This window comes from Brassica napus, chromosome C8 (assembly GCF_020379485.1).
Source record: "Brassica napus cultivar Da-Ae chromosome C8, Da-Ae, whole genome shotgun sequence".
In the NCBI taxonomy this organism is placed as follows: domain Eukaryota; kingdom Viridiplantae; phylum Streptophyta; class Magnoliopsida; order Brassicales; family Brassicaceae; genus Brassica; species Brassica napus.
Window position 1 is genome coordinate 13,364,746 of NC_063451.1, and position 27,073 is coordinate 13,391,818.

The 27,073-nt window shown below is 34.1% G+C and overlaps 5 protein-coding genes across 5 annotated transcripts; 3 read left to right on the plus strand and 2 right to left on the minus strand.

Annotated features, from left to right (window-relative positions):
- The first annotated feature begins 5,847 nt into the window (after positions 1-5,847).
- On the plus strand, positions 5,848-7,454 carry LOC125591467 (glutathione S-transferase T3-like). Its single transcript, XM_048765747.1, has 2 exons — positions 5,848-5,883; positions 6,337-7,454. The coding sequence occupies exon 2, from the start codon at positions 6,521-6,523 to the stop codon at positions 7,181-7,183; it is 663 nt and encodes a 220-aa protein (XP_048621704.1). The 5' UTR covers positions 5,848-5,883; positions 6,337-6,520; the 3' UTR covers positions 7,184-7,454.
- A 10,878-nt stretch (positions 7,455-18,332) lies between these two features.
- On the plus strand, positions 18,333-18,839 carry LOC111208962 (uncharacterized protein At4g04775-like). The gene is made up of 2 exons (XM_022708642.1): positions 18,333-18,503; positions 18,579-18,839. The coding sequence occupies exons 1-2, from the start codon at positions 18,333-18,335 to the stop codon at positions 18,837-18,839; spliced, it is 432 nt and encodes a 143-aa protein (XP_022564363.1).
- Positions 18,840-19,166: 327 nt separating this feature from the next.
- On the minus strand, positions 19,167-21,174 carry LOC111208961. The gene is made up of 5 exons (XM_022708640.1): positions 20,654-21,174; positions 20,349-20,601; positions 19,981-20,245; positions 19,307-19,932; positions 19,167-19,235 (listed from the first exon to the last, which is right to left on the minus strand). Exons 1-5 carry the CDS (start codon positions 21,172-21,174, stop codon positions 19,167-19,169), a joined length of 1,734 nt encoding a protein of 577 aa, XP_022564361.1.
- A 2,421-nt stretch (positions 21,175-23,595) lies between these two features.
- LOC111197979 (light-harvesting complex-like protein OHP2, chloroplastic) lies at positions 23,596-24,684 on the plus strand. The gene is made up of 2 exons (XM_022708201.2): positions 23,596-24,071; positions 24,455-24,684. Exons 1-2 carry the CDS (start codon positions 23,719-23,721, stop codon positions 24,567-24,569), a joined length of 468 nt encoding a protein of 155 aa, XP_022563922.1. The 5' UTR covers positions 23,596-23,718; the 3' UTR covers positions 24,570-24,684.
- Positions 24,673-27,034, minus strand: LOC106418910 (putative methylesterase 14, chloroplastic). The gene is made up of 5 exons (XM_013859641.3): positions 26,482-27,034; positions 25,628-25,870; positions 25,407-25,550; positions 25,156-25,290; positions 24,673-25,086 (listed from the first exon to the last, which is right to left on the minus strand). Exons 1-5 carry the CDS (start codon positions 26,725-26,727, stop codon positions 24,814-24,816), a joined length of 1,041 nt encoding a protein of 346 aa, XP_013715095.2. The 5' UTR covers positions 26,728-27,034; the 3' UTR covers positions 24,673-24,813.
- Between the last annotated feature and the right edge of the window lie 39 nt (positions 27,035-27,073).

Sequence of the window (27,073 nt, forward strand, 5' to 3'; positions counted from 1 at the left end):
CCGAATTGGGGTGTTCAGGAGAAAGCTATCTGATGATTTTGATAGAATCGTTGGAGAGATGACAACCAAAGCCAATAAGAAATCAATTAAATCTGGTTTACTGCTAACATCTAATTTTTGAACGTTTTGTTTATTCAGATTTATAGCTCTATGAGATTTTCTACGAACATAGAAAGTGAACAGGAACACAAGATTTGGGATCAGTGGAGAATCTTCAGATCTTTGTAAGCTATTATTGAATGGTGGGGTTTCTGTGTATATCGTAATGACCAAATAAATCTTTTACGTAATATAAAAGTCAACTATTCCTAGGATCAGTGTTGTTTTCTGCCGAGTAGTAAACCAGAAGATAACTATTCCTACTCATTTTTTCATGTATTTCATAGCTGAAGCGAGAGAAGAGATGAGCAGCTGATTATAAAAAGGTTATTGCTTACAGGAAAGATGTGCTGCAGTGGACACTGTTTCTCTTGTGGCTCGAATACTGCATAAATCAAAGGCTCTTCTTCAATCCATGCTTATGTCAAGAAATGGCTCTTTGGTTGAAGACTTCTTTGGTCAACTGGTATGTGATGCTTTCAGTTTTGATTCCTTATAAGCTATTGCCTTATGTAGCTGTGCTATTGACAAAATTACATACAGTCTGCTTATAGATAGATCTCTGTAGCATCCAATAGTCTTTTGCCTCTTTAAAAATGATGGATTCTGAAGGATGATCATAAGTAGTTTCATTGCATTCCTTTGTTATAGATTTCTTAAGTATATATTAGTCAAGAACTGTTTATATACGGTATGAGTGTCATATTTGAAAGAGTTGCATTAAGTGGATTGATTCATCAGGTTGGTTCCGTACCTGATCTGACAGAGCACTTACACATGACAACTGCGAGGATCCTGCGGCATGTTAATGGGTAAATTGCCAATCTACTTAAGAAATTTATTAGATGTCTGTGACAAAAAAAAAGTTATTAGATGGATTCAATCTCTATCCTCCCTTTTGTGCCTTTTATTCTTATTCTTACTGGCCTCTGGATTTAAAAAAAAACTGTTATATAACTTTTTAACTCAATCGCTATGTTAAAGTCAAGCCTTGGTTTTGTATGATATATGTTCTCATTGGAGTATGTCGACCGGATTGCTAACTCTAAATGGGAAGTCAAGGAGCTTGGAGTGGAGCATAATGGGTTTGTTACTTCCTTCTGTTACTCCATTTGCTCTTCCAAATTTGTACCTGCAACTTTAATTAAATAGTGAAATACTCAACTATATTTGATGTTCATAGTCTTACAAAAGTATTATTTTAGAGTTCTCGTGTAGTATAAAGTTATCATTGGAGCCTACTTATTATCTGAGTTAAGATTTAGATATTCAGCACACGGTATTGATGCTCTTAAAATAGATTCTGATCATTCATGGCTTCACTGCCATCTTATATGTACTAAACTATTTGAACAAACAGGTATGTTCATTTGATCCTTGGGGAATTCAAACACTACACACACAAGGCTTGCTCACGGAGGCATTCCACAGGAGGTAAATGTCTCTCTGGCCTCATCATTAATTCTAGGAGTTGATTACATTTTCTTCTCAAACCCTTAACTCTTTTTCGTATATAGGTTCAAAACCTCCTGCTGGAATATGGAATTGAAATATTTGCGGAGACGCTGGTGGAAGGTCTATCTAGAATAAAAATATGCACCGATGAAGGACGAGCTCTCATGTCTTTAGATATTCAGGTACTTTTCCTCTTTGTTTTCTTTGTTATCCAGTGTAGTTTCTTCTACACGACATCAAGAATGGACACGAAAGAATGAAAGTATCAGTTAACATTGACAGACATTCTGATATAGAAAATATTAAATACACAGCGCATCTAGAAAGGTGGTCATGATAGGACAAACCTTTACTCTTTGTTGATGAGATAAAAGTAAAAAACAAACAATTGATAAATTTCATGACATGTCATTTAAACATGCGTCTGCGTTATAGCTATATTGTACATCACTTTCTTCAACAAATGTGAAACCCAAGTTACAGATAGTGGATACATTTATCAAGGTAAGCAAAACACTGACTTATATGGAACTGCAGACTAATGTGCTGGTGAGACACATTTAAAACGGAAATCATCACTCACTTTTTGCAGGCATACTATCCACCAGGAATGGAGTATGTCCACTGGGCAAGGGCTCATCCGGTAAGCAAAAAAAACTTCCTTTTCCTTTTAATAGATAGAAGATTTGATGAAAATGTGTAAACAATGATAAATATACAGGAATATACAAAAGGATAGGTCGTAGGACTTGTGACTTTAGTAGCCACCATGAAAGGCTGGAAGAGGAAAACGCGGCTAGAACTTGTGGATAAGATTGAAGCAGCTGCTGCGTAAAGATCTCAATCTAGAAGCAAGTTTCTTGAACTTCCAGCAACAGCGAGTAATATTTAAATGTATTGAGAGCTGTAAATTGGAGGAAAGACCTTCTTGATTACTGTCGTTGCTTATGGGTTTGTGTTAAAAATCCTCCTAAAGTTGTACAGTCCTTAAGAGACTGTAACTCACATTCCACCCCCTCGCTGTGTAACCGATTATGTAGTGCAAAACTATTTTAGCCATTAAAACGGTACAATTTTGTGATTATGAACACTACCATTTTCAGTTTTTTTTTCTTATTTTTGTTATCTTATCGACTATTTCTATAATATTATCTAAAAAGTAAAATGTACATGTTAATTATTACACATGGGTCAAATCAATAAAATAAAAGTATTTTAATCAAATATTATTATTTTTCACATGTTCTAACTAATCATATTTATTCTAATTTTTAAATGAAAAAATATTTCAAAAATAAAAATATCTCAAAATATCTAAGAAAGGTAATCACAATATTTTTTAGCAATCTAATTATATATGTAATATTAGGTAATTAAAATTAATTTAATAATTAATTTTATCTATAAATATTAATAATTATAGATGATATATAATTTCTTATTATAGAGTTGTTATTTTCTTTTCAAATAACTGAGATTCGTAATGAGTGATATTTAATAAATAAATTATTAAATTATTTTATAGTTGATAACTCTAATTTTTACTTTTAATCAGTTTTTTATTTTTCAAATAATATGAATGATATTGAAGAATGAAACTAAAATGGTTTTACTTAGAATGTATTTTTTTTTTCTTTGAACCATCTTATACTAAGCTAAATGTTTTCTTCAAGCTTTAGAATCCCTTGGTTACCTCAATCACCTCAACATTTAGCATCACTATTGCTTCAACAAACTTACATTCATTGGTGTTCATAGTCATTTTCTTGGACAAGTGATTTAGATAGTACCTAAATACATATGACAAAATTAGTACATAAAAATGATTGAATGAGCACAAATTAAATGATAAAACAATTAAATTACTCCAAACATTAAATCATTATCTTTTTATCTAAACTCTAACCTCTTTCTTCCTCACTTTCATTCTACGCTAAACCATTTCCTCCTTATTCACAAACCTCTAGAACGTTTACCTTCGCTCCGGTCTAAATAATGGCGTCCACAAACGCGCTCTCTTCCACCTCCGTCCTCTGCTCCTCACGACACGTGAAGGTTTTTTTTTAGATCAGCCATTTATGTTCTCATACTTTACTTGTGATTTGAATTTTTATTTCATTCTATATCACTGCCCTTTTCTATTCAGCTTCTTTATGTTTATGTGGTTTTTTGGGTTTATGTAAAAATTGTTTCTTTCTCAATTCAGCTTCTCTTTACCCCATTGATTGGTAAAAAATGGTTACTTTCTATGGGGAAAGAGAAAAAACTTGATAGAAGATGAATCTAGTTGTAATGGGCATTGATTCATTCATTTTCTTGTGGGTATGCAGGGAAAGCTGAGTGGTGGAAACCAACAGAAAGGTCAAAGAGTAAGCTACAGGAAAGCAAGTAGAGGTTTCAGTGTTAGAGCAAGTATAAAGGAGATCTCTTTCGATCAGAGCTCAAGACCTTCTCTTCAAGCTCGTATTGATAAGTTTGCTGATGATGTTGGTCTCACTCTTGGCCCTAGAGGTATTCGTTACAATCTCAATGTCCGTTGTACCAAGTTGTGTCTCTCTTTTGTCTTAACCTTGTGGTCTTTTACAAGAGAGAAATGTTGTGTTGGATAAATTTGGAAGCCCCAATGAATGATGGAGTAAACAACGTACAAATTTTTGGCCGACCTATTTCAGACTTTTTTGGCCCACCACAAATTATTTTTAACAAAATGCAGAAAAAACAATAAAAATCAATAATTTTGTAACTATATAATTTCTAGAGTTATAATTTTTTTGTAGAAACAGTTTATTGCAAGTCTATATTTTTAAAATTAATTTTGGGTAGAATAAAAAAAATAATTAATTTTTTTTTTCGTATAAATTGTTAAACTCAATTTTTTTTATATTTTTCTTACTATTTAATTTAAATACTAACATCTTTCTTACTAATAAATTGTTAAACACTAACCAATACTATAAACCTCAGCAGCTTTTGAACATGAAAGCGCTAGTAACGCTAATGATCGATCAAATCATTACAAAAATAAGATATGAAAATATCAACACATATGACTTCGCCGGTCATTCTTTGATCAACCTAATCAAGCTATGTGACTTCCAATGTTCCATTCATCACTATTATAGACAACACAAAAAAGAAAGTTAAAAAGACAAAATCACCGTATACAAAACTACACAACGCATCAATAATGTATCCATCTCCGCGCAAGCGCGGAGGCTATGCCCTTAGTATCTATCTATAATAATACAGGAGACTTTTCTCCGGCTTATGCTGCCACATCATATCTATAGAGGGGGAAAATCGTACTACGTGTCAAAACTCTAGCAAACGAAGATGTATTGGCTGTCTTGCATTTGGGCTTTTATACTGGAATGTTAGACCATCTTTGACGCTTCATATTTGTGGTCCTTAACAAGATCCTTAAGCATTAATGTTGATTTAATTAAATGGAAAACAAATAAATGCTAGATAATCGATCCTTAGTGGGTTGATTTGGTGACCGAAAATATCAAGGGTTTTTAAAACACGTGTCAGCTGCTCATTTATTTGTATTTTTTTTTCTTTTTCTTTTATTTCTTTCTTTCTTTCTTGTTTTCGTTCTTGTTTTGTTCTTGTTTTCTCCGCGAGAAGAGACTGATCGAAACCGACGATGGAAACGACGATTCTGTCGGTCCACTCGACGGCTCCTCCGTCTTTACCGTGATTAGAAGGATCGAAACCCACCACGGACGACGACTCTCTCGGTCCTCAGCGCGGCTCCTCCGTCTTGTCTTGTTTTCTCCGTCGGAAGAAGGGTCTAAAATCCATCACAATCGACGCCTCTCTCGTTCCTCACCGCGACTCCTCCGTCTTGTCTCCTCACCGCGACTCCTTTGACTCCTCCGTCTTGTCTCCTCACGAAGACTCCTCACCGTGACTCCTCTGACTCCTCCGTCTTGTCTCCTCACCGCGACTCCTCTTACTCCTCCGTCTTGTCTCCTAACCGCGACTCCTCTGACTTGTCTCCGTTAGAAGATGGATCGAAACCCACCACAATCGACTACTCTCTCGGAGCCCACCGCATCTGCTCTGTCGGTTCTCGTCTTCTCCGAGTGAAGAATGGTTCAAACCCATGACTTCCCGTGTATGTACTAACTTTCTCACTTCATTCTTGTGTTTTCAATTTAATTGTTAGCTAGCAAACTGGTTTAGACTATCATATTGTTTGATCTTAAGTTGATTGTCTTGTTAATTATGACAGGGAGTTTGAGCTCTGGACATGAGGTCCTCCGACTGAAGTCACAACCGGAAGGAGTTCTTTTTTGAAGTTCAGTGCAAACTGTGGGTGAGGTATGTGTGCAAAAATCGACTTTAATTTCTTGCTTGCGACTGATGAATGCTTGTTAGAGTTAGGATGAATGCTTGGGTTAGTGGTTAGTAGGTAGAGTGATGAATGCTTGCCACAAGTGGTTAGTTTAATGAATGCTTTGTGATGAATGCTTGTTTTAGTGTTGTAATAGGATGTGGTTAGGTAATAAATATGGTAGTTACATGTCTTCTCAGCTCAAATCTTCTCTTGAGAAAGAGTAAAGACAATTACTCTCCCGTATCTAACCGCATCTTCTCTTTTCATCTATAAATCTTTTGTTCTATCTTTTCATATTCCAACAAAAGCTTCTGCTCTTTCTTTTCATATTCCAACAAAAGCTTCTGCTCTTTCTTTTCATATTCTTTTTTCTTCCTTCTCTCTGCTCTTCCGTATTACAGTATGGATCACACGAATTTTGTTGACCTTCTGACCAGTCAACAAGATAGTGTCATTCCTCAATCGTTTCCTTGGGAGAGCTCATCACAAGTCCCTGTCTTCAGCACTCAATGTACAGAAACTTCAAGTTTCTGTGAAGAGTCATCTACACAGCGCAAAGAAAGAAAGAAATGGACTCCTTCTGATGATCTTGTGCTCATAAGCGCCTGGTTAAACACCAGTATGGATCCTGTCGTGAGCAATGAGCAGAAAGCAGGCACATTCTGGAACCGCATTGCAGCCTACTATGCAGCTAGTCCGAAGGTGGAAAGTGGAGATAAGCGAGGAGCTCTTCAATGCAAGCAAAGGTGGCAGAAGATCAACGATCTTGTCTGCAAGTTCTGTGGTTCCTATGCGGCTGCGACAAGACAGAAAACAAGTGGTCAGAGTGAGAGTGATGTTGTGAAACTCGCACATGAAATTTTCTTCAATGATCAGAAGATTAAATTCAACCTTCACCATGCTTGGGAGGAGCTCCGCTATGACCAGAAATGGTGTGAGCATGCTAGTAGTAAGCTTGGTGGAAGCGCTAAGAAGAGAAAATGCGAGGATGGAGCAGAAACAGAAAGCTCTCAAGCTACTATCAATGTCGATGATCTACCTACCAAACGGCCTGCTGGTGTTAAGGCTGCGAAAGCAGCTTCTGCAAAGAAACCAATAGTAGATAAGGAGGCTGATGAGAAGTTTGGCAAGTTGTGCTCAATTAAAGAGAAAGACCTTGTCTTGACAGAGAGAGTTTCCAAAATGAGACTGCTTGACAGTCTCATTACAAAAAAAGAACCACTTTCTGAAAAAGAAGAAGCACTGAAGAGTAAGCTTCTTACAGAGATGCTGGATGCTCCATAATATGATGGTTCTGTCGCATGTTTAAATGTTTCTTAATGGGATGTTTCGGTTTGATGCTTTTGTTTCATGTTTCATATTTCTTGTTTCTGTTTCATGTATCGGTTTGATGTTCTGTTGTATGTGCTTCATGTATCAGTTTCTGTTTGATGTTTATGTATCTGTCTGTTTGCGATTTCATGTATCAGTTTCATGTATCAGTTCTCTTGACCACTTCTTGTTTCCATTTACGATTGCATCTCTTTCTGTATGTTTTTGTTTGATGCTTCTGTCTGATTGTATACAGAGAGTCAAGAGAAGTCACAAGATTGCAGAGAGAAGTCACAAGATTGCAGAGAGAAGTCCCGAGATGTTTGGTTAAACATGTCACGGGAAGACACAATGCCACTAGAGAATTCACGAGATTACAGTTGTGATATGTCTGTTTGTGGACTTTATGTTTGTCTGTATGTAACTTTAAGTCACGAGATTTTTATGTTGCTTATGCAGATTTATATATATAATTTATATGTCACGAAACTTTATGCTTCTCTCCTTCTCTATATAAAGTATTGAGACATGAAGTATTTTTTTCACCAACAAGTTTCATCTGATCACCGACTCTTTTTCTCGCACCAAAACTATTCACATGGCATCTTCATCCCATAATACGTTTGATGTAGAAGATGGTGAAAGTTTTGATCAATATTTTGATCGGTATGTTGATCAATATTTTGATCAAACTTTCGATAGTTTAGCCATTAATCATGGTGATCAAGAAGTCCAAAAAAAAAAGAGAAAAAAGCGAGTTCACATCGAAAGGAACCGTGAAGAAGGCAATGTACGTTTATGGGAAGATTATTTCAGTGAAACCCCAACATATCCTTCTAATCTATTCCGACGGCGATTCAGAATGAACAAACCATTGTTCATGCGTATTGTTGATCGACTCTCCAATGAAGTTGAATTCTTTCGACAAAAGGAAGATGCTCTCGGCCGGCTTAGTCTCTCTCCACTTCAAAAGTGTACAGCAGCCATTCGTGTCTTGGCATACGGTAACGCCGCTGATGCTGTTGACGAATACCTCCGACTCGGTGAAACAACTACTCGTTCATGTGTGGAACATTTTGTCGAAGAAATAATAAATTTATTCGGTGAAGAGTACCTAAGAAGACCAACACCGGCTGATCTTCAACGTCTACTTGAAGTTGGTGAGTTCCGTGGATTTCCCGGTATGATAGGAAGTATCGATTGTATGCATTGGGAGTGGAAGAATTGTCCCACCGCTTGGAAAGGGCAATATTCACGTGGTTCCGGAAAACCCACAATTGTTTTAGAAGCGGTTGCTTCTTTTGATCTCTGGATATGGCATGCGTTTTTTGGACCGCCAGGTACTTTAAATGATATCAATGTTCTTGACCGCTCACCTGTTTTTGATGATATAATACAAGGTCACGCTCCGGCAGTCACTTACTATGTCAATGGAAGGGAGTATCATTTGGCTTACTATCTCACCGACGGTATTTATCCGAAATGGGCTACTTTTATCCAATCAATTCGGGAGCCACAAGGGCCGAAAGCGGTTTTATTTGCTAAACACCAAGAAGCTATCCGAAAAGATGTCGAGCGTGCTTTTGGAGTCTTGCAAGCTCGCTTTGCAATTGTTAAAAACCCGGCACTTTTTTGGGACAAAGGCAAAATTGGGAATATTATGAGAGCATGTATCATACTCCATAATATGATAGTGGAAGATGAACGAGATGGATATACTCTGTCTAATCTTTCGGAGTTCCAACACGGAGACGACCCCGGAAGTTCACATGTCGATCTCGATTTTCAAACGGATATCCCTTCAAATATCGCCAATATGATGGGTGCTCGAAGTAGAATTCGTGATCAACATAAGCATCAACAACTGAAAGCGGATTTGGTTGAACATATATGGCATAAATTTGGACATAATGAAGACATCAACTGAGTTCGGAAGTTTGTTTTCGAATTATTCTCGATTATTGTACTAATCTATATTTTCATGTTTTTTTTAAATCTATGTTTTAAATGTTATCTTTTAATATATTTTATTTAATAAATAAATTTTATTAAAAAAAATTATTAATTTTTTTAAGAACCTCGAATTAAAAAACCTCCATTGGACCGCTAAAAATGGAAGTTTCTTAACAGAGATCCTTAACCCCACTTAAGGTTTAATTTATTATTAAAATTTTTTTAAGGATCTCAAAAAGGGTTTTAGGGTTAAAGATGGTCTTAGTTTACGTGTAGGCCCAGTTAGAAATTTGAAAGCACATGACAAAGAAATTACTTTTATTGTATTTTGTTTTATAAAATTAGGTCAACAAATCCAATGTCTCCGTCGTCTCCAATTCTAATCCACCATCGCATCCGTGAGTAACCGAAGCAATTCACTGCTTTTTCATCTTTCCAACTTCCCACCTTTCCTCATGCTTTCATACACTATATATATATATATATGAAGCCGAGGAACAGGTCTCTGCACATCTTTCCGCTTAATTTTCCATCTATATAGTGTATGAAACTCCTCATTTGAGAAACGCCATATTACGAGCTTACAAAAAGTCTATGGAGTGCTCGAGGATTCCACCACCGTTGTGTCTCGCTAAGGCCAACAGTGAATTCAAGGTCTTATTCTCCTCATCTTGAGAAACTTCATATTATTTTGAATATTATGATCTATGCGTGTTATTGATTCATGATCTTCATACATTAGGATTTATATATTGCGATCGGCAAGGCAACAAATTATATCGAATATCCTCCCAAAGAACGTCATGTTCGCAGTATGTATCCTCTGCAATTTTAAAACTAGGATATGATTCAAGAACATACGACGTGGTTGTGTTTCTGCAGAGATATTCTCGGCGATATCTGTAATACAACCACAACCAGATGGTGTTTACAGCATTCATGCATTGTCAAAGAGATTATCCAAAACTCGCACTTGGGTTATAAGTTTCTTTCTTTCTCTGTAAGTTTCCTCTGAACAAGATCCTATTAATGTGTTTTCATTTTGACAACACACATGTACGTTCAGGTAGCAATGAAGGTGTTGATAATCGTTGAACGTAAAGAGAAAGTGATCCTACGTTCATAGAAGAGCTTTCACAGAAGACACATTCTCAAGATTTCTAAACTAACTTCAAAGATGATACAAGGCCCCTTGGTAAACTGAATCATTCCCTATAGATATGCATTTATCTCTCCGTCTCTTGATTTATCTTATTTTCTCTGATGCAGCCTAGGATTGCTCTGCTTGGGGTAGAACATATGTGCTCTTTCTCGAAAAGCGGCATGAATGTTATCATGTTTTAAAGTATGATATAGAGGCAGAGCCTTTGGCAAGAGCTTAAGGTGCAGCTTCCAAGGTGATAACAATCCTGGATATGATATACCTGGAGCGTTTATGTTGATCACACTATTATATGGCTCATACTCTGATACGGTATACTCATGATCAAACCGATAAAAATAAGGTTTCCAAGTTAATACGTGTTTTTTTCAAAAACAAAAGGAGCTTAACATGACCCAATAGCTAAGGAAGTTTAGCTAATCTCAATATCTAAGGAAGTTTAGTACCTTCAGTGAAAAAAATACCTTCAATGATAATTAAATTTGTAAATCCTTAACTGATCAACTCAGCTGATCACCGGAATGTCGGGATCAGTTTTTTTTTTGGTAAAAGATGTCAGGGTCAGTTGCTTACCATTTCCTCGCACCTTGACTGAACTGACGTGTTGTCTCTTCGGTTATGTTCTGTCAAAGGATTGACTAGCTTGAAAGTTTGATTTTTTTTTTGAATGAATTTTAAATTTTCTGTCCGGCTATGTACAGAGTTTTTTTTCTTGCTTAACAGAGTTTTCCTACATTAAGCCAACATTATCGGCTTAAAGTTTTGTTTAGGCTACGTCCAAGCAGTAACATTTAATTCTTGGGCTTATTATCCCTGAGCATCAGTTAAAGAAAAATTCAGCCACAACTTAGCACCGTTACATTAGCTGAACAAATTATTCCCAACAGTTTTTAAACGTTTGCGCTACAACAAATAAAACAACTTGCGAGACTTATTGATATCTACCATCTCAGCACAGATATAATTATACATTAAAATAGATGTAGGACAAAGTGGAACAAAAAATTTGGGGTTGAAAAGACACATTTTTAAACACACGTGAAAGTTATGAATCCAATGGTTTTAGAACTAAAATAAAATTTTAATTGGTTGTCCTTTTAACAATATTTAACCGAAAAGCTATTTAGATCATGGGTCCGGTTAGTTGGGTTATAAATACAGAAAAAATGTTACAAGAATTTAGTTTGTAATTTTTTAGTGATTTAATTATAAGTTTTTTTTTACGTAAAAAATATTATAACATTTAAACCATTGCTTTTTGAATTTTTTTTTAAGTAAGGTTATAGATTTAAAGAAGGAGGGTCCATTATATTATTTGGAGACTAACTGGAAACAAAAGTTATAAAAAATTGTAAGTGAAATGAAACATTATTTCTATAGTTCAATCAATCAAACACCATAATTAAATTGTAATTAATTTTTGTTTATTTTGCGCATCACCTTATAAATATTTTTCAATAACAAAAATATAGAAATTTGGATATCATAAGACAAAAACAATGAATAATTAAAATAATTTTATAATTACATATCTACTTATATATTTTATAATAAATTATACTATTATATATTAAAGTAAACATAAAAAATATATAATCACAATTAAAATTTAAACAAAAAATTCCGGGCGTAGCCCGGGCCGACCCCTAGTTAACTTTATTATGAAATTGTTCAGTACGAAACTACATGGTTAAAGATCTTTGAAAGACGTCATAAAAAATAATATAGCTAATTGTTATTATAAACTAAATAATTGTATTGTTTCAAAAAGAGAGTACGTAACCAAGTAATGTAAAAATCATATTTGCAAAATTTGATTAGTATCATTTCTTTTGGATATCCTAATTAGCTTATTTAGTTTACGAGTTTAATGACATATTCAATATTCAAGCAAATATTTATATTTATAAATAGTAATGATTAATATCATATTTTCATGAAATCTATCCAATTTAATGTATTTTTTTATTTAATCAATGATTCGTGTTTTATATCTTTTAAATTCGTAATTTTAAGAAAAAATCTATAGGAAAAAGTAAAACTGATTTCAAGAAATAAACATGTATAAAAAAGACTTCATGTCTTCCGTATTGAGCATAATCGACAAACATTTAAAAAATTAATTTTATTTATATCAGAGTTAAAACAAAAAGTTATTGAGAACAAAATAATTATATTTTCATGAAAATTTTAGTGGAAAACTAACTAAATGATTTATAACAAGAATAATATAATAGACAGTAAAAATTGTAAGAGAAAATAGTGAAATTTAATGTTATTTTATTTGAGAACAAACTAAATCTATACTATTATTTGAGAAGTGAATTTGCTTACTTGTCATGTTCTCCATGATTTTAGGACCAATCATTAGTTTACTTAAACAATTTTAATTAGACAGATTAAATTCTTTGATATTTTAATGTATAATTATATAATTAATTGTTTAACTGATTAAAAATTAATATTATAAAATTTATCTCAAAATAATGGAAAACTTGTTTGGAAAAAGAAGATAATTTCATATATTTATTATGTTTTTATCTACATCTTTCTTTCTTATTTCTTATTAATTTTTATAATTAGTATTATATATATACACATATAATAATTAGATTTATCATTATACTAAATATTTAAAATAGGCTTATAATAATATTTTAGTATAATAAAGGTTTATTTGTTATTATTTAGTTGAAAGAACAACATATATTTGTTATTTAAGTTAAAATTTAATATATTTTTCAGCAATGTTTATTTGTTTTTATTTTCTAAATATTTTTATTGGGAATGGAATTATCTTTTTAAAATATTTTCAAAAAATCTGGTTGTTTATGAATGCTACCTGGTTGTTAGTTGATATTTTAATGTATAATTATATCATTAATTATTTAACTGATTAAAAATTAATATTATAAAAATTATCTCAAAAAATAATGGAAAACGTGTTTGGAAAAAAAGAAGATAATTTCATATATTTTTTATTTTTTATCTGCATATTTCTTTCTTATTTCTTATTAATTTTTATAATCTATACTATTATTTATGAAGTGATTTTGCTGATTTGTCGTGTTCTCCTTCGTTTTAGATTATTTTAATTATTTGTCGTTTTTTCCATACTTTTAAGTAACTTTGGTTATTTATCATATGCTTAATAATTATAATTAATTGTTTTACTTAATAAATAGTTATATAATGTTGCTAGATTATAATATATATATTTAACCAATTGTTATCTTTTTGTTCGCACGATAATATTATTATAAAACCTATTCATCTCTTATCTTTTTACATTTTAGTTTAGTTTATATCATATTGAGTGACTTCCTATTGTTTCGGATATCTTATGTATATTTTTTTATTATGTGATTCTTTATGGTTTTGTTCATATTGAATTTTATATCCTGTTTTTTTCAGTATCTTATATCATGTTTTTTCAGTGGCTATGGAGATAGAAGAAGGATTCTATTGTCTTATAAATATAATTGTTTCCTATTGTTTCGGATATCTTATGTATATTTTTTTATTATGTGATTCTTTATGGTTTTGTTCATATTGAATTTTATATCCTGTTTTTTTCAGTATCTTATATCATGTTTTTTCAGTGGCTATGGAGATAGAAGAAGGATTCTATTGTCTTATAAATATAATTGTTTCCTATTGTTTCGGATATCTTATGTATATTTTTTTATTATGTGATTCTTTATGGTTTTGTTCATATTGAATTTTATATCCTGTTTTTTTCAGCATCTTATATCCTGTTTTTTCAGTGGCTATGGAGATAGAAGAAGGATTCTATTGTCTTATAAATATAATTGTATTCTCTTATGCTTTTTGACTTGAGTTTCTTTTAGTTTGTAGTATCACTATTTTGTTATATGGATTTTTGGACTTCGAGCTTCGGTTTGTCCAAGAACAAGAAAAAGAAGAAGATCTAAAATCAAGGAGCGTTGTTCTTAGTTGTTTGCTTTTATTTTGATGTGTGTTTTCTTTTGTTGTGTTTTTCTTGCATTAGATTTAGGTTTTGTAAGTTGGAAGTATTTCTTCTATCATAGAAGTTCTATGTTCTACGTATATTTGTTATTTTTCAACTTGATTTTTCTTATTCGTTTATTATTTTGTGTAGTACCAAAGGTAAACTTTCACGTTATTGGCCACCTTAAATTCTCCATCTCAATTGCTAAAAAGAAAAACCTATAGTGTACTGTTCACATGTAAGTTCTTGGTCTTATGGACGTTATTTGTGTGAATCCTGAGTAAATGAAAAATGTATGAGCTCAAAATTAAAACATAGCATGAGCTTTTTTACCGACTTGTTAAATTGGTAGGTTTTGGTAATGATACAAATTTACAGATTGTATTAGTTAATTAATTAAACAAATATACTCTGATATAAAATTGTGATATTATTAGTTTCAAATTGATATTTTTAATCTGAACTATCACATTAAAAACTAGAGTAATTAGAGTCATTCTACATTTAATGAATAATAATCTTTACTTATAATGCTTAATAATTAGATAATTATATTTTTCATAATATAGATAGTTATATATTCATATAAAATTATAAAATCACCCAAAAATATAAGGTAAACTTGAATAAATAATAATTGGGTAAAATAAAATTTAATTATATATTATCATTATCTAAAAAATATTAACTAACCTGTTATTATCCAAAATCAATAAAAGCATATATATATACATACATATATATATATTAATATATATATTAATCAAGGTAATATAATTGTAGTTACCAACAATAATCTTATCAGTTTTTAGTATAAAAATGTTTAGACAAAAGAAAAATTATATCATATAGTTTCATTATGAGGAAAATATGTTTTTTTCTAGGCCAATTCTCGCAAATAGCTCATTTTAAATTTTTTTCATAAAAATAGATTTCAACTTTAAATCGTTCAATTCGAAATAGCTTATAAGGAGAAAATAACCAAAATAGCTCTTTTTATTTTGAAAATTTTAATTTTAATTTTAAATTTTTTAAAATTTGAAACATATCCTCAAAACTCCACCCCTTAACTATAAACCATAAGTATAGATTAGTTAACTCTATGGTATAAATGTATTTTTACCCATTAATAAAACTTTTTTTAGTCATTTTACTATTTCAAAGCTATTTTTGTGAAACTTAACTAAAAAAGCTATCATAGCAAATTTGTCTTCTATGAAAGATATACTAAAATGTGACCATATAAAATTTGGTGATAAGATTAGTGTCGATGAAGATTGTTTTTGGAAATTTTCCTAAAATATAGTTGGAACAATATAATTGAAAAAAGTGATGATTTTATAATGTATGTTTAAATTTTATAGAATAGTTATGCCCGCACGTGCGGGCACAACACCTAGTTTAATGTTTATTTCAAATATACCTTCTTATAATTTTATTGCGTAACATTGTATTTTTAATTGACTTAGATTGGAGTGGATTACTTTATTATTATAAGAAAACTAATTAGTGTAACATTGAAATTTGAAACTCCTAGAAATAAATAAATTATTAATTATCATTACTTTATATACTTTTCAACTATATCAAATTGAATAAAAATCAACAAGAAAAAATATAAATTATTGCGTTTTCCTGAATTTCTTTTATTTAAAAAATTTGTGTCCTGGCAAAAATAAAGAATGTTACGATTACTTTCAAAACTAACCAACATAATTTATTAAATTTTACAATATGATATTTTTCATTTTTTTCAACAACTTAAACAGACTTATATAGACTCTGCGAACCAAAACCGGCAGCTGTACGACAAACGACGGTTGCATATGATATTTTAATAAAAATACTTTTTATAATTCTAAATTTAAAATAATTTTAATAATTTTGTATGAAATTCAAATAATTTTAATATAAAATAATTTTATTGTATACTCACCAACATGTCCGTAGGGCGGACCAACCCTAGTAAAGTAGACTAAAGTGATGTATCTATTCTATTAAAATAGCAGTGTGACCCATTAATAAAAGTATGGTCCAACTATTATTTCTTTTATCTTTATCATTATTTAGAATATTATTTATAATGCTTTATGCCATTAGATCTATATTTAAATTACCAATTGAAAAGATCTAAAAAAATATAAAACAAAAAATATATCCGGCCTTTCTCCGTAAAATAGGAATCTAGTTACTCTTTAAAATAGGAATCTGACTCTCTACGAACAGAGCTGTACGCTAATCTCCTCTTTACGATATATAAAAAGCCCAACCCTCTTAATTTTACCGGTCCATTATTTATACATCTCTAACTACCTAACATATTGACCCAAGTACCCAACGGCCTAACAAAATGACACAATAGATTAACGATCTTTCCCACGTAAATCTTATTCCTTCTTCACGTCAGTTTTCCTCTCTGCATCTGGAACACATCATTTACTTTGTGGCTTTTTTCTTAAACTTCTTCTTCATATAGCACATACAAGGCTTATCAATACCTCCTCGGTAAGATTGAGTATGTCTCCAATCTCAAATTGCGGAAACTCTCTCCAATATCCTTCACTCACATACATGATCTTTCATAAACTGGTAAGCCCTTCCAATGAACTAAAGCCTCTAAATGACACTCCTAATCATAGCTAGTGCTTATGTAATGTATTGGCTGTAGGATAAACTTTTCTGACCTCTGTCGCTGATGTGGGCAATGTAGACAATGTATGACCCTGTCCCAATACATGTTTCAGTTGGGAGACATAAAAAACATGATGAATCTTGCTTCTCTCAAGAAATTAAAGACGAAATGATGCGCACTATTACCAGAAAAGGGCCATAGTATTTAGCTGCAAGCTTTTGATAGAAGCTCTTGGTGGCAGATTTTTGTATGTGTGGTTAAGACCATCCGCAATGGTGAGACTCGTTGGAGTCCTTAGCACAAGGGCATTTCGGATTAATCTTGGATATTTTGAATTTAAAAAAAAAAAAAAAAAAAAAAGATGACCATTCACGGGCCGCCACATAGTCAATGGAACCCGTGAACAGTGTAAGGATCAATCCTTATCAAAGGATTTTGAGGATTCTTTTTTGCACAAACTCTAAGAAAGTGGGCTACAGACCCTCTAACGATTCCCTTAAGAGCTCCCATTGTGGATGCTCTAACTTCAAAAACACCAAGGATCCGACTGTAAACGCCAGTTATCATCTGAGCCGTTGATTCGGGTTAATCTCCACCATCCATTTAGGAGGTGATTTTTTTATAAATAGGGTGTGAGATCCTCATTTGTAAATCATCAAGTTTTCAATTAGAAAAACACTTCCTAAAGGCTCTAACATCTCACTAAAATACTTCCTCTTTCTAAGTTCTGGTCGAGTTCGGGAAGAGGCTGACTTAGCAAACACTCGAGGAAGTACGGTGCTAAAGCCGCACGTTCAGGTTTAAGAGAAATCAGTCTGATAGTACGCTGCATCAAAATGTTAAATTTATTCTGAGTTTAATTATTTTTTTTGTCAAAATCTGAGTTTAATTACTACTCCCTCTACATATAAGAGATTATTTTTTTTAGATTTTGTATTTTAAAGACTAAGTTTTTTAGACTTTAATTAATGCATCTTGTTTTAAACTAAAGATCAGTTAAGCAAAAACTAAAATTAAGTAAAAATGTGTATTTACTTTATTTATAAGAGTATGTATACAAACCTAATAGATAATTAAATAAATGGGAAACGACCTATTTTCACACCAGAAGTTTCATATAGTAACAGTTCCACACGATTTTTCAACCTCGTCTTAATTGCACATATATAGAAGTTGTACAACCTATCTCCCCACAATGTCAAAGTTCGAAACCCGAACCTACATGGCTTCGGTTATTCATCAATTTAGTGGTTCAGAAGAGGTAACCAAACCGAAAGACATAAAATAACCCGACCAGAGATCCTATTTTAACCCGGTTGGAATCCAGTTTTAAAAACCCCCAATTATAGGAACCCTAAAAATGAACCCAGAAGCTCTCTCCTTCAGATGGTGAAAATCGAAGATGAGCAACGAAAGTGGAGCTTCGTCAGGGACATCAGGTGTTCGAAGAAGAGGAACAGTGGTCGGTGTGCCGAAGAGATGCTGGTGTGGCAAAATCGTGGTAGCAAGAATGTCAAAGTCCGAAGCTAATCCTTATCGGCGATATTACCGTGCATATGCAGTGGAGCGAAAAGTAAGTGTAATGAATCTGAGATTCAATGTTCATATAGCATATATTTGAAAAAATGATGTTGATTTGTATGTGTAGCTTAGCAATGATAACCACTCGTACAAATGGGTTGATGAGGCTTTGGCGGATGAGATAGAAATATTGGGGATGAGGACTGAAAGACTTGAGCAACAAAACCAGATTGCGAATTTGGAGCTAGAGAAGCTGAGGTTTGAGAAAGAAATTCTTGAAAAGGTTGGAGGAGTTGTGGGTGAAGCAAAGTCCGAGTTGAAGAAACTGATGGTTATTGTTGCTCTAGGTTGCTTGAGCATTGTCGTGTGCTCTAGGCTAATAGGTTGATGTTAGATTGAGTTTTAGTTTATGTGTTGTTCGATCCTAATCAATCTTAGTATGTTATGTAATATGTTGACAATGTGTACTTGTTGTGTAAGACAATATCTTTTGCTATTTAAGATATGAATTTGTACTCCATGATCATGTTATTTGTGTGCTGTTACATGTTCTTTAAAATGCAATTTAAGAGAAAACATAAATCTTAAGCACCACCAAAACAGGTTCTAAAAGCCGATAAAATAGTACCTAAACACACAAAAATAGGTTCTTAAAGCTGATAGAGTAGTACAATAACACACTAAAATAGGTTTCAAAAGCAACATGACCACATCTTCAAATGTCTTGCTGAGTGCAAACTGTTTGAGAAGATTCAGGTTGAGAAGACTCCTCACCCAAAGAGGCCTAAAACATAACACAATACAGCTTTAGAGGAGGAATATAGAAGACATGGTTTTAAAAGCTTTGAGATATACCTTTTTAGGTCTCTTATTATGGAACCGTGAGTTATGATTTGCAGCCCCGCAGATCGAACAATGCATAATCCGCTTCAATATCTTATCTGTCTTTTTCACCGGGGACTCATTAACGCTTTTCTTCCTCTTTTTATCAGCTTTAGTAACCTTCTTGCAACCTGGCTGATCAGGAGGGTCATGCTCGAGAATTGGAGGTTCCGGTCCTACTGGCCAAAATTTGGCTCCTCGTAAAGGAACAATACCATCAGCATAAATTTTCTTCCATGTTTCTGCCCTAAACCAGTGCTCGACATAGTCTTGAGCTTCCAAACCTTTGTTCAACATAACACCATAGACGTGTTCACAAGGAATACCAGTGATCTCCCATCTCCGGCATGAACATGTTCTATTGGTCAAGCTTACTCTATATGAACAACCATTGAGAGTAGAAGCATATGTCATGTTGGTTGACGGTCGAACCGTACATTCCAAAGCTTTCTCATGCAACTCCGCAAGAGTGTCTACCACATATGGTGTGCCAAGGCCTTCATAACTGGTGGCAGTCACATCGCGTTTCGCTATACGAACCATGGCCAGACGAGCAATTGTCTCAAGCATCGGCACAAAAGGTTTGTCTCGGGCTTTACCTATGAAGTTGTTAAATGATTATGTGGAATTGTTCTCCACATCCTCACAACATGGTCCAAGCTTGTAGAATGCTCTACACCAAGTCTCCGGTTTTGACTTCATCACATCATCATATATCTCTTCGTCATAGGCCAATATCTTCAATAGATTTACCTTGTAATCAGCTTCATTATAGCTCCAACCAAGGTTCCAAATCAGTCGTTTCAGTTCTGGTTTCTTCCCATGTCGACTCTTCAAGTTACCATAGATGTGTCTTACACACATCATGTGCTCAGTACGAGGCAATTCCATCTTAGCGGCAGCAATCAATCCCTACAACAACAACAAGAATGTCAACTCAACAACAACAAGAATGAAAACAGAAACATATGATTGTCTAAACAGTTTAGATTGTTATCTTTTGGTGATCAGAAACAAGTATAAAACCATCTCCATCGTTTAGTTCAAGATCAACTCTGACCTTCTTCATAAACCACCGCCAATTCTCCTTGCTTTCGACTTGTACCACAGCCCATGCGATTGGGTAAATTGCATTATCAGCATCACGACCTAAGGCCACCAGCAACTGACATTTCAACTTTGACTTCAAGAAACATCCATCTACTCCTATGAGAGGCCTCCAATTGTTTTTCCAGGTTTTCCTAAGTACGTCGAAACAGACATAGAATCTGTTGAACACATCAAATACTTCCTTTTTTCACACAATCTAACTCAACTGACGAGTTCTCATTTGACACCTTTATCTCTGAGCAATAATCACGAAGGCGACTAAACTGCTCATCATACTCTCGTTCAATCCACCTTAATGCTTTTTTCCTAGCATGTTGACATTGAGGCCTTGTCACAATAAGCTTCCATTTATCCATAACTAACTCATCATTCTTCATTGGCATGAAGTACTCGGGTTCTTCTCGAATCTTGTCAACAAACAGCCGTGCAATTACCGGAAATTTCAGCAGCTCACATGTACCAATGGGAACACAACAATGAGCTTCCTTCAATATCTTCACTTGCCACTTGTTAGGAGACTTTCCCGAAGATGAGCAGTATATGCGCCAACTACAGCCCTTCCCCGAACAGACAAACTCCAGCTTCGTCTTATCATACCGGTTTTGTTTGATGTTTCGGCCAGTTTTCAGAGCATAGTCTACCACACCTTCCTTGAACGCAATACCACTGATGAATACTTGTCTTCCATACAAGCCACCAGCGCCTCTCCTAATATCGATGCGCCTATACATTGTCCTCTGAGTTTATTTTCCTTCTTATTCTTCATCATCTTCTGTCTCCGGATACTCGTTGTGTCTGACTGAAGGTTCATCTACAAATTCACCAACATCTTTCTCAATGTTGAAGTCGTTACGCTCACGTCGATTTTCACCATCAGAATTGTAACCTTGGTCGAATTCAGGGACATCATTCCACTCAACATTCACACCAATCCCTCCTTCCTGAGTCATTCTACAAGAAAAAAACTAAGATTATCATACTAGATACTCGAAATTGAAACAAAGAGTAAGCAAAATTGATTCAGTTCAAAACAGAGAGTAATTATAATGGAAACTCGAAAAGGAAGAAGATGAGACGGCAAACTCACCTGACATAACCGATCAGGCAGAAAGAACAGTCGACGAAATTGATTCAAAGCTCCAGTCTTACCTAGGGTTCCCGACACTTGAGAGAGATGAACAAAATTGGGGTTTTTTCTGGTTAATAAAAACTGAGTTAGTTAAATTACGGTTTATAATAACAAATCGGGTCGAAAACGGGTATTCTAAGGTTTAATTAGGTTTTCTATTGGTTAGGCTTAAACTCAAAAACCGGTAAACCGATTTTAATCAGCTAATTGTACGTCCATGTGGGTTCGGGTTTCGAACTTTGACATTGTGGGGAAATAGGTTGTACAACTTTATATATGTGCAATTAAGATGAGGTTGAAAGATCATGTGGAACTGTTACTATATGAAACTTCTGGTGTGGAAATATGTCGTTTTCCCTAAATAAATAAATCAAAGTTGGAAATATAGAAGTTAGTAGCGGTCTCTCTTCTTCTCTAGAGAGATAATTCTCTCTCAAATTTCTTCCTTCTTAACACAATCTAATCATTCAGAAGGAAGAAAACATCTTTTATCATTTTGTTGTAATATATCTTTCGATCATCTGATCAAAATATCATTCCACATGTCGGATCTTTTTGTTTTTGGCGAAATTTGATGTGCTTTAATCAAATACAAAGCCGATCTTCATGAGATTTATTTTCTCTATTTTGATTGATGAATAAAGTTCTGGTCGTTTAGATCGGATTTTGTTGGTTTTCTGAGATTATCTACCATTTTTTTTTTCATCAGAGTCTTCTTTTTGGATTAGGGTAATATCGTGCCTTATACCATCAATATGAGACGGGTAAAGTTCTTTCAGCCGACGTATACTGGAGAAGTGGGCACACTCTTTTTTACAAGCATATTAAAGTTGTAGATGAGGAAGAAAGGTGACCAGAAAGTAGCCCCTCAAAAGATGTAGGTGAAGTCTATGGTGGTTCCAGCAGTGGAGTCACCGAGTCACAATCTGACTTAACTCACTCCATTGACATGTCTATGTATGTATGTCCACGTGTCGTAATGCATGAGCTTTTAAGAAAGTGGACAGGATAAACTGTATCTTAATAGTCAAGTCGACAAAAAATAAATTAATTAAAATTTTGGTTATAAATGAGCGATCCTGAAATGATTACTTGCAATGGAGAATGAGATTTTCATATCTCAATCGCTCAACCAATAATTCTGATTAAAATGTGATCTGTTTTGATGATTATATATCTATTGTTCTTCTTTCTTGTGGAGAAGATATTTTTTTTATGACGGATTGAAGTGTAGTTTCACTTCTTTACAATTCGAAGGTGCAATCTCCGACATGAATTATGGGGCCATGGTCGATGACAAGACTGTCTTGATTTCAGAATTCGGTAATGATATCATCCTAACCATTATATTTTGGAAACAATGGCCATGGAAGCCACAAAGGTATGTCATTGTCATAGCCATGAAAGTTTCTAGTGGTTACCATGAAAGTGTGTGTGGCATATCCTATGTTTGAAACAAATCTATCAGAGTTGTTATGGAAACAACGTCCTTCTAAAATATCACCATGGATTCCTCATGATCTAGATACAAAAGGAAGGAGATTGATGTCACTGAATGAACTTTTCAATATATTTTGATACAATATATTTGATATCAAAATATATTGCTGAAATCATGGAATATATTAAAGAAGAGTGGCAATGCAAAATAAAATGTTTAGTCTCTTTGTTGTATGGCGATATCTATACAATCGTTGAAAATTAGTCTTTTCAATCTTTATTTCTTATGGTTAAATCAACATATTAGATAATATATATATATATATATATCTAAATTATAATAAAACCAATGTAATACAACAAAGAGAATAGGTGTTCTTAATGCGACAAATATTTTAAGATCACAAAAGAATTAATAGAGTGGATACTCTATTAATAAAGACATCTCAAAGAGAATCATGTGTTCTAATTATTTTTCTAATTAGTTTATATTTGTTGTGTTTTCATAATTTTGTATGTATTTTTATAGTTTGTTTATGATCTAATTAATAAATATAGGTTGTTAAAAAAAAAGGTACCATTTGACAAAAGCCATAACCAAAAGCCGTTTATGCACAATGCCGAGACTTGGCCATATCTCATCCACATAGAGATTGCCAAAAACACAACAGCTCGACCCATCAAACAATTCTTCCATTAACGAAAGATGTCATTGGCTTCACCTAGAATTCTTAATCCATCTTCTTCTTCTTCCACAACTTCGTCGTCTTTCAGATTCTCAGCGATTAAGCCATGTGTCTTCGTCATCAGATGTTCTCAGGCAGAAGGTCCATTGAGAAGACCCTCTGCTCCTCCTACTCTCCGCGAGCCTTCACCTCCTCCTCCATCCCCGCCCCTGCAGAAATCGGTGGCTGTTGATGGTGAGGGTGTAACTACAGTGGAGTTTCAGAGGCAGAAGGCCAAAGAGCTTCAGGAATACTTTAAGCAGAAGAAGCTTGAAGCTTCTGGTCAAGGTCCCTTCTTTGGTTTCCAACCCAAAAACGAGATCTCCAATGGAAGGTAAACATGATCTCAGTTCTCGATTTTGATTGGTGGGTCCTGATTGTTTTGAGGATTTGCTAGTGTATGTAAAACATTAGTCTGCCTGCCATATTAAGTCCTGATCTCAGTTGGGTTTACTCTGGCTTTTAAAGTTTCTGGTCGTTATGATTCTCCATCAGCAGCATAACCTTCAAATTTTGAGCTCAAAGTTTCAAACTTGATGACTTCTGTCATATGATTATTTTTCACAATTTGCTTGCGCATTTGTCTGTCTCAGGTAGACCAAAAACTCATTTGTTTCCTAGTTTCTTACTATGAACACGTACAAGAACTGTGTGGTTGATTCAAGAATTAGTTGGTTCTGCTTGGACATGAGATATATCTCTTTGTTTGTTTTGCAGGTGGGCTATGTTTGGTTTTGCGGTTGGAATGCTTACAGAGTATGCCACAGGCTCAGACCTTGTCGACCAAGTTAAAATCCTTCTCTCCAACTTCGGAATTATAGACTTGGAATAACAAGAGTTTTCTTCATTCTTCTTCCTGTGTATGTGTGTATCTCTAAAGATCTTCAAATACATGGCCATTTGTGTATTCAGCCACTTTTTATCTTCAAGTCATATAATTATGAACTGTTGATCGATTCAAAAAAAATAAAATGTATACAAAAGGTTATAACTTAAATGATCCCAATGAACCAAGTATTCTCAATTCAGATTATATTTCAATATCCTCTCCCCTAAAGAAATCGTTCAGATGTTTCTTAAGGAATCTGTGCAATCTCGAGAAGGATCTTGTGGAGAGACTGAGGCTTTGAGAAGAAAGGAGAATGATCACTTCCTTTGATCTTGAAGACTCCTTCGGGGCTGTTCTCCCTCACTAGCTTCTCTTGAACGTCTGGTGAGAGTGCAAGGTCGTCCAGCGTCTGAACGTAGAATCTTCTCCCTTTCCCGTATCTTTCTGCGGTCAGAGATACCTTCTCCATCATTGGTCCAAGTGGTACAGGTCGCATCGAGATCATCGCCAATGCTATATCCTGAAAACCATAAGCCAGAATCAATGTGATATCAAGAAACTATGATTTTTGAGTGTGTTTGGAGAGTACCTTGTTGGGTGATTGATTGAAATACAAGCCTTTCATGTGTTGTTTCTCAAACATGAACCCTGTAGGAGGCTTGTCTTTTCCATTCCCGTAGATCAAGAACTGCGACTCTTTCATGAATCTCTCTGCAGAACCAAGCTGCAGCAAATGTAGGACAGTTTCTCACAAATGTAAGCACAAGAAACAAAGACTGACATCGCATTTTCTCTAGTGAATGTTGGATGTGAGGCTAAAAGAGTGTTTATTCTTTTTACCTCTTCAGTGAAAACATCAAAGGGTCTTTGGCCATCAGAAACCATTGTTGCACATAGGAATATAGCTTTCGATATTTTCTCTGGAAAACGCTCTAAAGCGTACGAAATGGACGCACCTCCAGTACTATGGCCCACCAGAATAACCTGGCATACGACAACAAACTCTTATATCATTGCATTGGTTTTGCATAAACCTTCAAACAAAGAGAGCAAAGTCTAACCTTCTCTTTTTCAGGGAGATTTTCAAGGTATTCAATCAATGGCTTTGAATATTCCTCCAAGGTAGAGACAGTGTTTGTGTCGGTCATATTGAATCCAGATCCAGTGAGGTCCACTGTAATAGGAGACAGTCCTGACTCTTCCAATGAAGCAACAATTTTGTACCAACACCATGCCCCAAAGCCTTCACCGTGCACCAGGATGAATTTCTTCACTGCCAAGCTCTCTAACGAAAAATCTGGTACCTGAAGAAAGCAAAAGGAGAAACATAATTAAATAATAAGCTTCTATGAGATCATTCATTTAAATCAATTTCAGAGCAGTAAGTAACATCATCAATCTATAAAGCAATGACAATCACTGAAGTAGATTTCACTTTCCAACAAAAGTTATGCCATTCAGGAGCTTCTCTTCTAAACTCGTTCTTCTGGTCATAGCAGCATAAGTTGTACAGTGACAGACAAGCAAATTCTTACACAATAATGTCTTTCAGACAATAACATAAGTATCAGTACATTCATAGGCTTTATAGCTTTATCTGGTCCCAATCCAGTGTCGGTATCAGAGTAAAGAACATTTATTTTCTTGATAAAGTTAGCATTATCCAACAGATAAATTTATTAGGAATCTCTGGGCACTTTCAACATCTCTTTTCGAATCTTAACTAAAGAATCTCCTCCTCCTCTCCACTTTTGTTATGACCTTTTCTTCTCATATATAAAAATTAAAAAGCTCTCAACAATCATTAAACCAAAAAGGCAACGACCCAGTCAAAATAATCATATAAAAATTTAGTAAAAGATCTGAACTTTTTTCTAGAAATGATTGAAAAATATGGTTCAAGTAGTAGTGAGACCTGCTTGCCATTTGAAAAAGGGTCAGAGAGGGTGCGTTGTTTCCTGGTGCTTGTGGACCCGACCCGTTTAGACATGGATCCGTCGAATCTCTGAGAAAGCTGAGTTTGACGAATCGCCATGGAAAGAGCTCGTCGATGCAACATCTCTTCCTCGGCAAGCAATTTTCTCTGTGAACGATTCATTCTCATGCTCTTGGATCCATCTTTTCTATCTTTCTTCATCATGGAGATAATCTTGTTACCCATCTTTTCCAAATCAAGAACAAAGTCTGACCCAGAAGCTGAATTCGAGTTTCACAGGACAGAGTTTCAAAGAAATTCTCGAGGAAATGGCATGTTTCCGAGAAAAGTCAAAGCTTGAAGAGTCTGTTGCCCTAGATGGGATCAAGCAATAGACTTGTTACTTTACTTCCAGAGAGGAGAGAGAGAGTAGGTGAGGAAGCAGTCGGTTATTAATTGCGAGTACAAATACAGTTGTCTCTTGAATTTTTGTACCACCGCAATAAAAGAAAAACAAAGGATAGAGACAGTTTTGGTCAGAAACAAGCTAAGTTTGTTGATTGTGTACATTGGTAAGAGATTTCCTCTTTTC

Coding starts and splice junctions, on each gene's coding strand:
- LOC125591467 (XM_048765747.1), top strand. CDS start 6,521: ATGGATCCTGTCGTGAGCAATGAGCAGAAAGCAGGCACATTCTGGAAC.
- LOC111208962 (XM_022708642.1), top strand. CDS start 18,333: ATGAGCAACGAAAGTGGAGCTTCGTCAGGGACATCAGGTGTTCGAAGA. Junction 18,504..18,578: donor CATATGCAGTGGAGCGAAAA/GTAAGTGTAATG, acceptor TTGTATGTGTAG/CTTAGCAATGATAACCACTC.
- LOC111208961 (XM_022708640.1), bottom strand. CDS start 21,174: ATGTATAGGCGCATCGATATTAGGAGAGGCGCTGGTGGCTTGTATGGA. Junction 20,602..20,653: donor AAGGTGTCAAATGAGAACTC/GTCAGTTGAGTT, acceptor TGTGTTCAACAG/ATTCTATGTCTGTTTCGACG. Junction 20,246..20,348: donor ATGGAGATGGTTTTATACTT/GTTTCTGATCAC, acceptor TTGTTGTTGTAG/GGATTGATTGCTGCCGCTAA.
- LOC111197979 (XM_022708201.2), top strand. CDS start 23,719: ATGTCATTGGCTTCACCTAGAATTCTTAATCCATCTTCTTCTTCTTCC. Junction 24,072..24,454: donor AACGAGATCTCCAATGGAAG/GTAAACATGATC, acceptor TTTGTTTTGCAG/GTGGGCTATGTTTGGTTTTG.
- LOC106418910 (XM_013859641.3), bottom strand. CDS start 26,727: ATGGGTAACAAGATTATCTCCATGATGAAGAAAGATAGAAAAGATGGA. Junction 25,871..26,481: donor CTTTTTCAAATGGCAAGCAG/GTCTCACTACTA, acceptor TGCTTTCTTCAG/GTACCAGATTTTTCGTTAGA. Junction 25,087..25,155: donor TCAATCAATCACCCAACAAG/GTACTCTCCAAA, acceptor TATGGTTTTCAG/GATATAGCATTGGCGATGAT.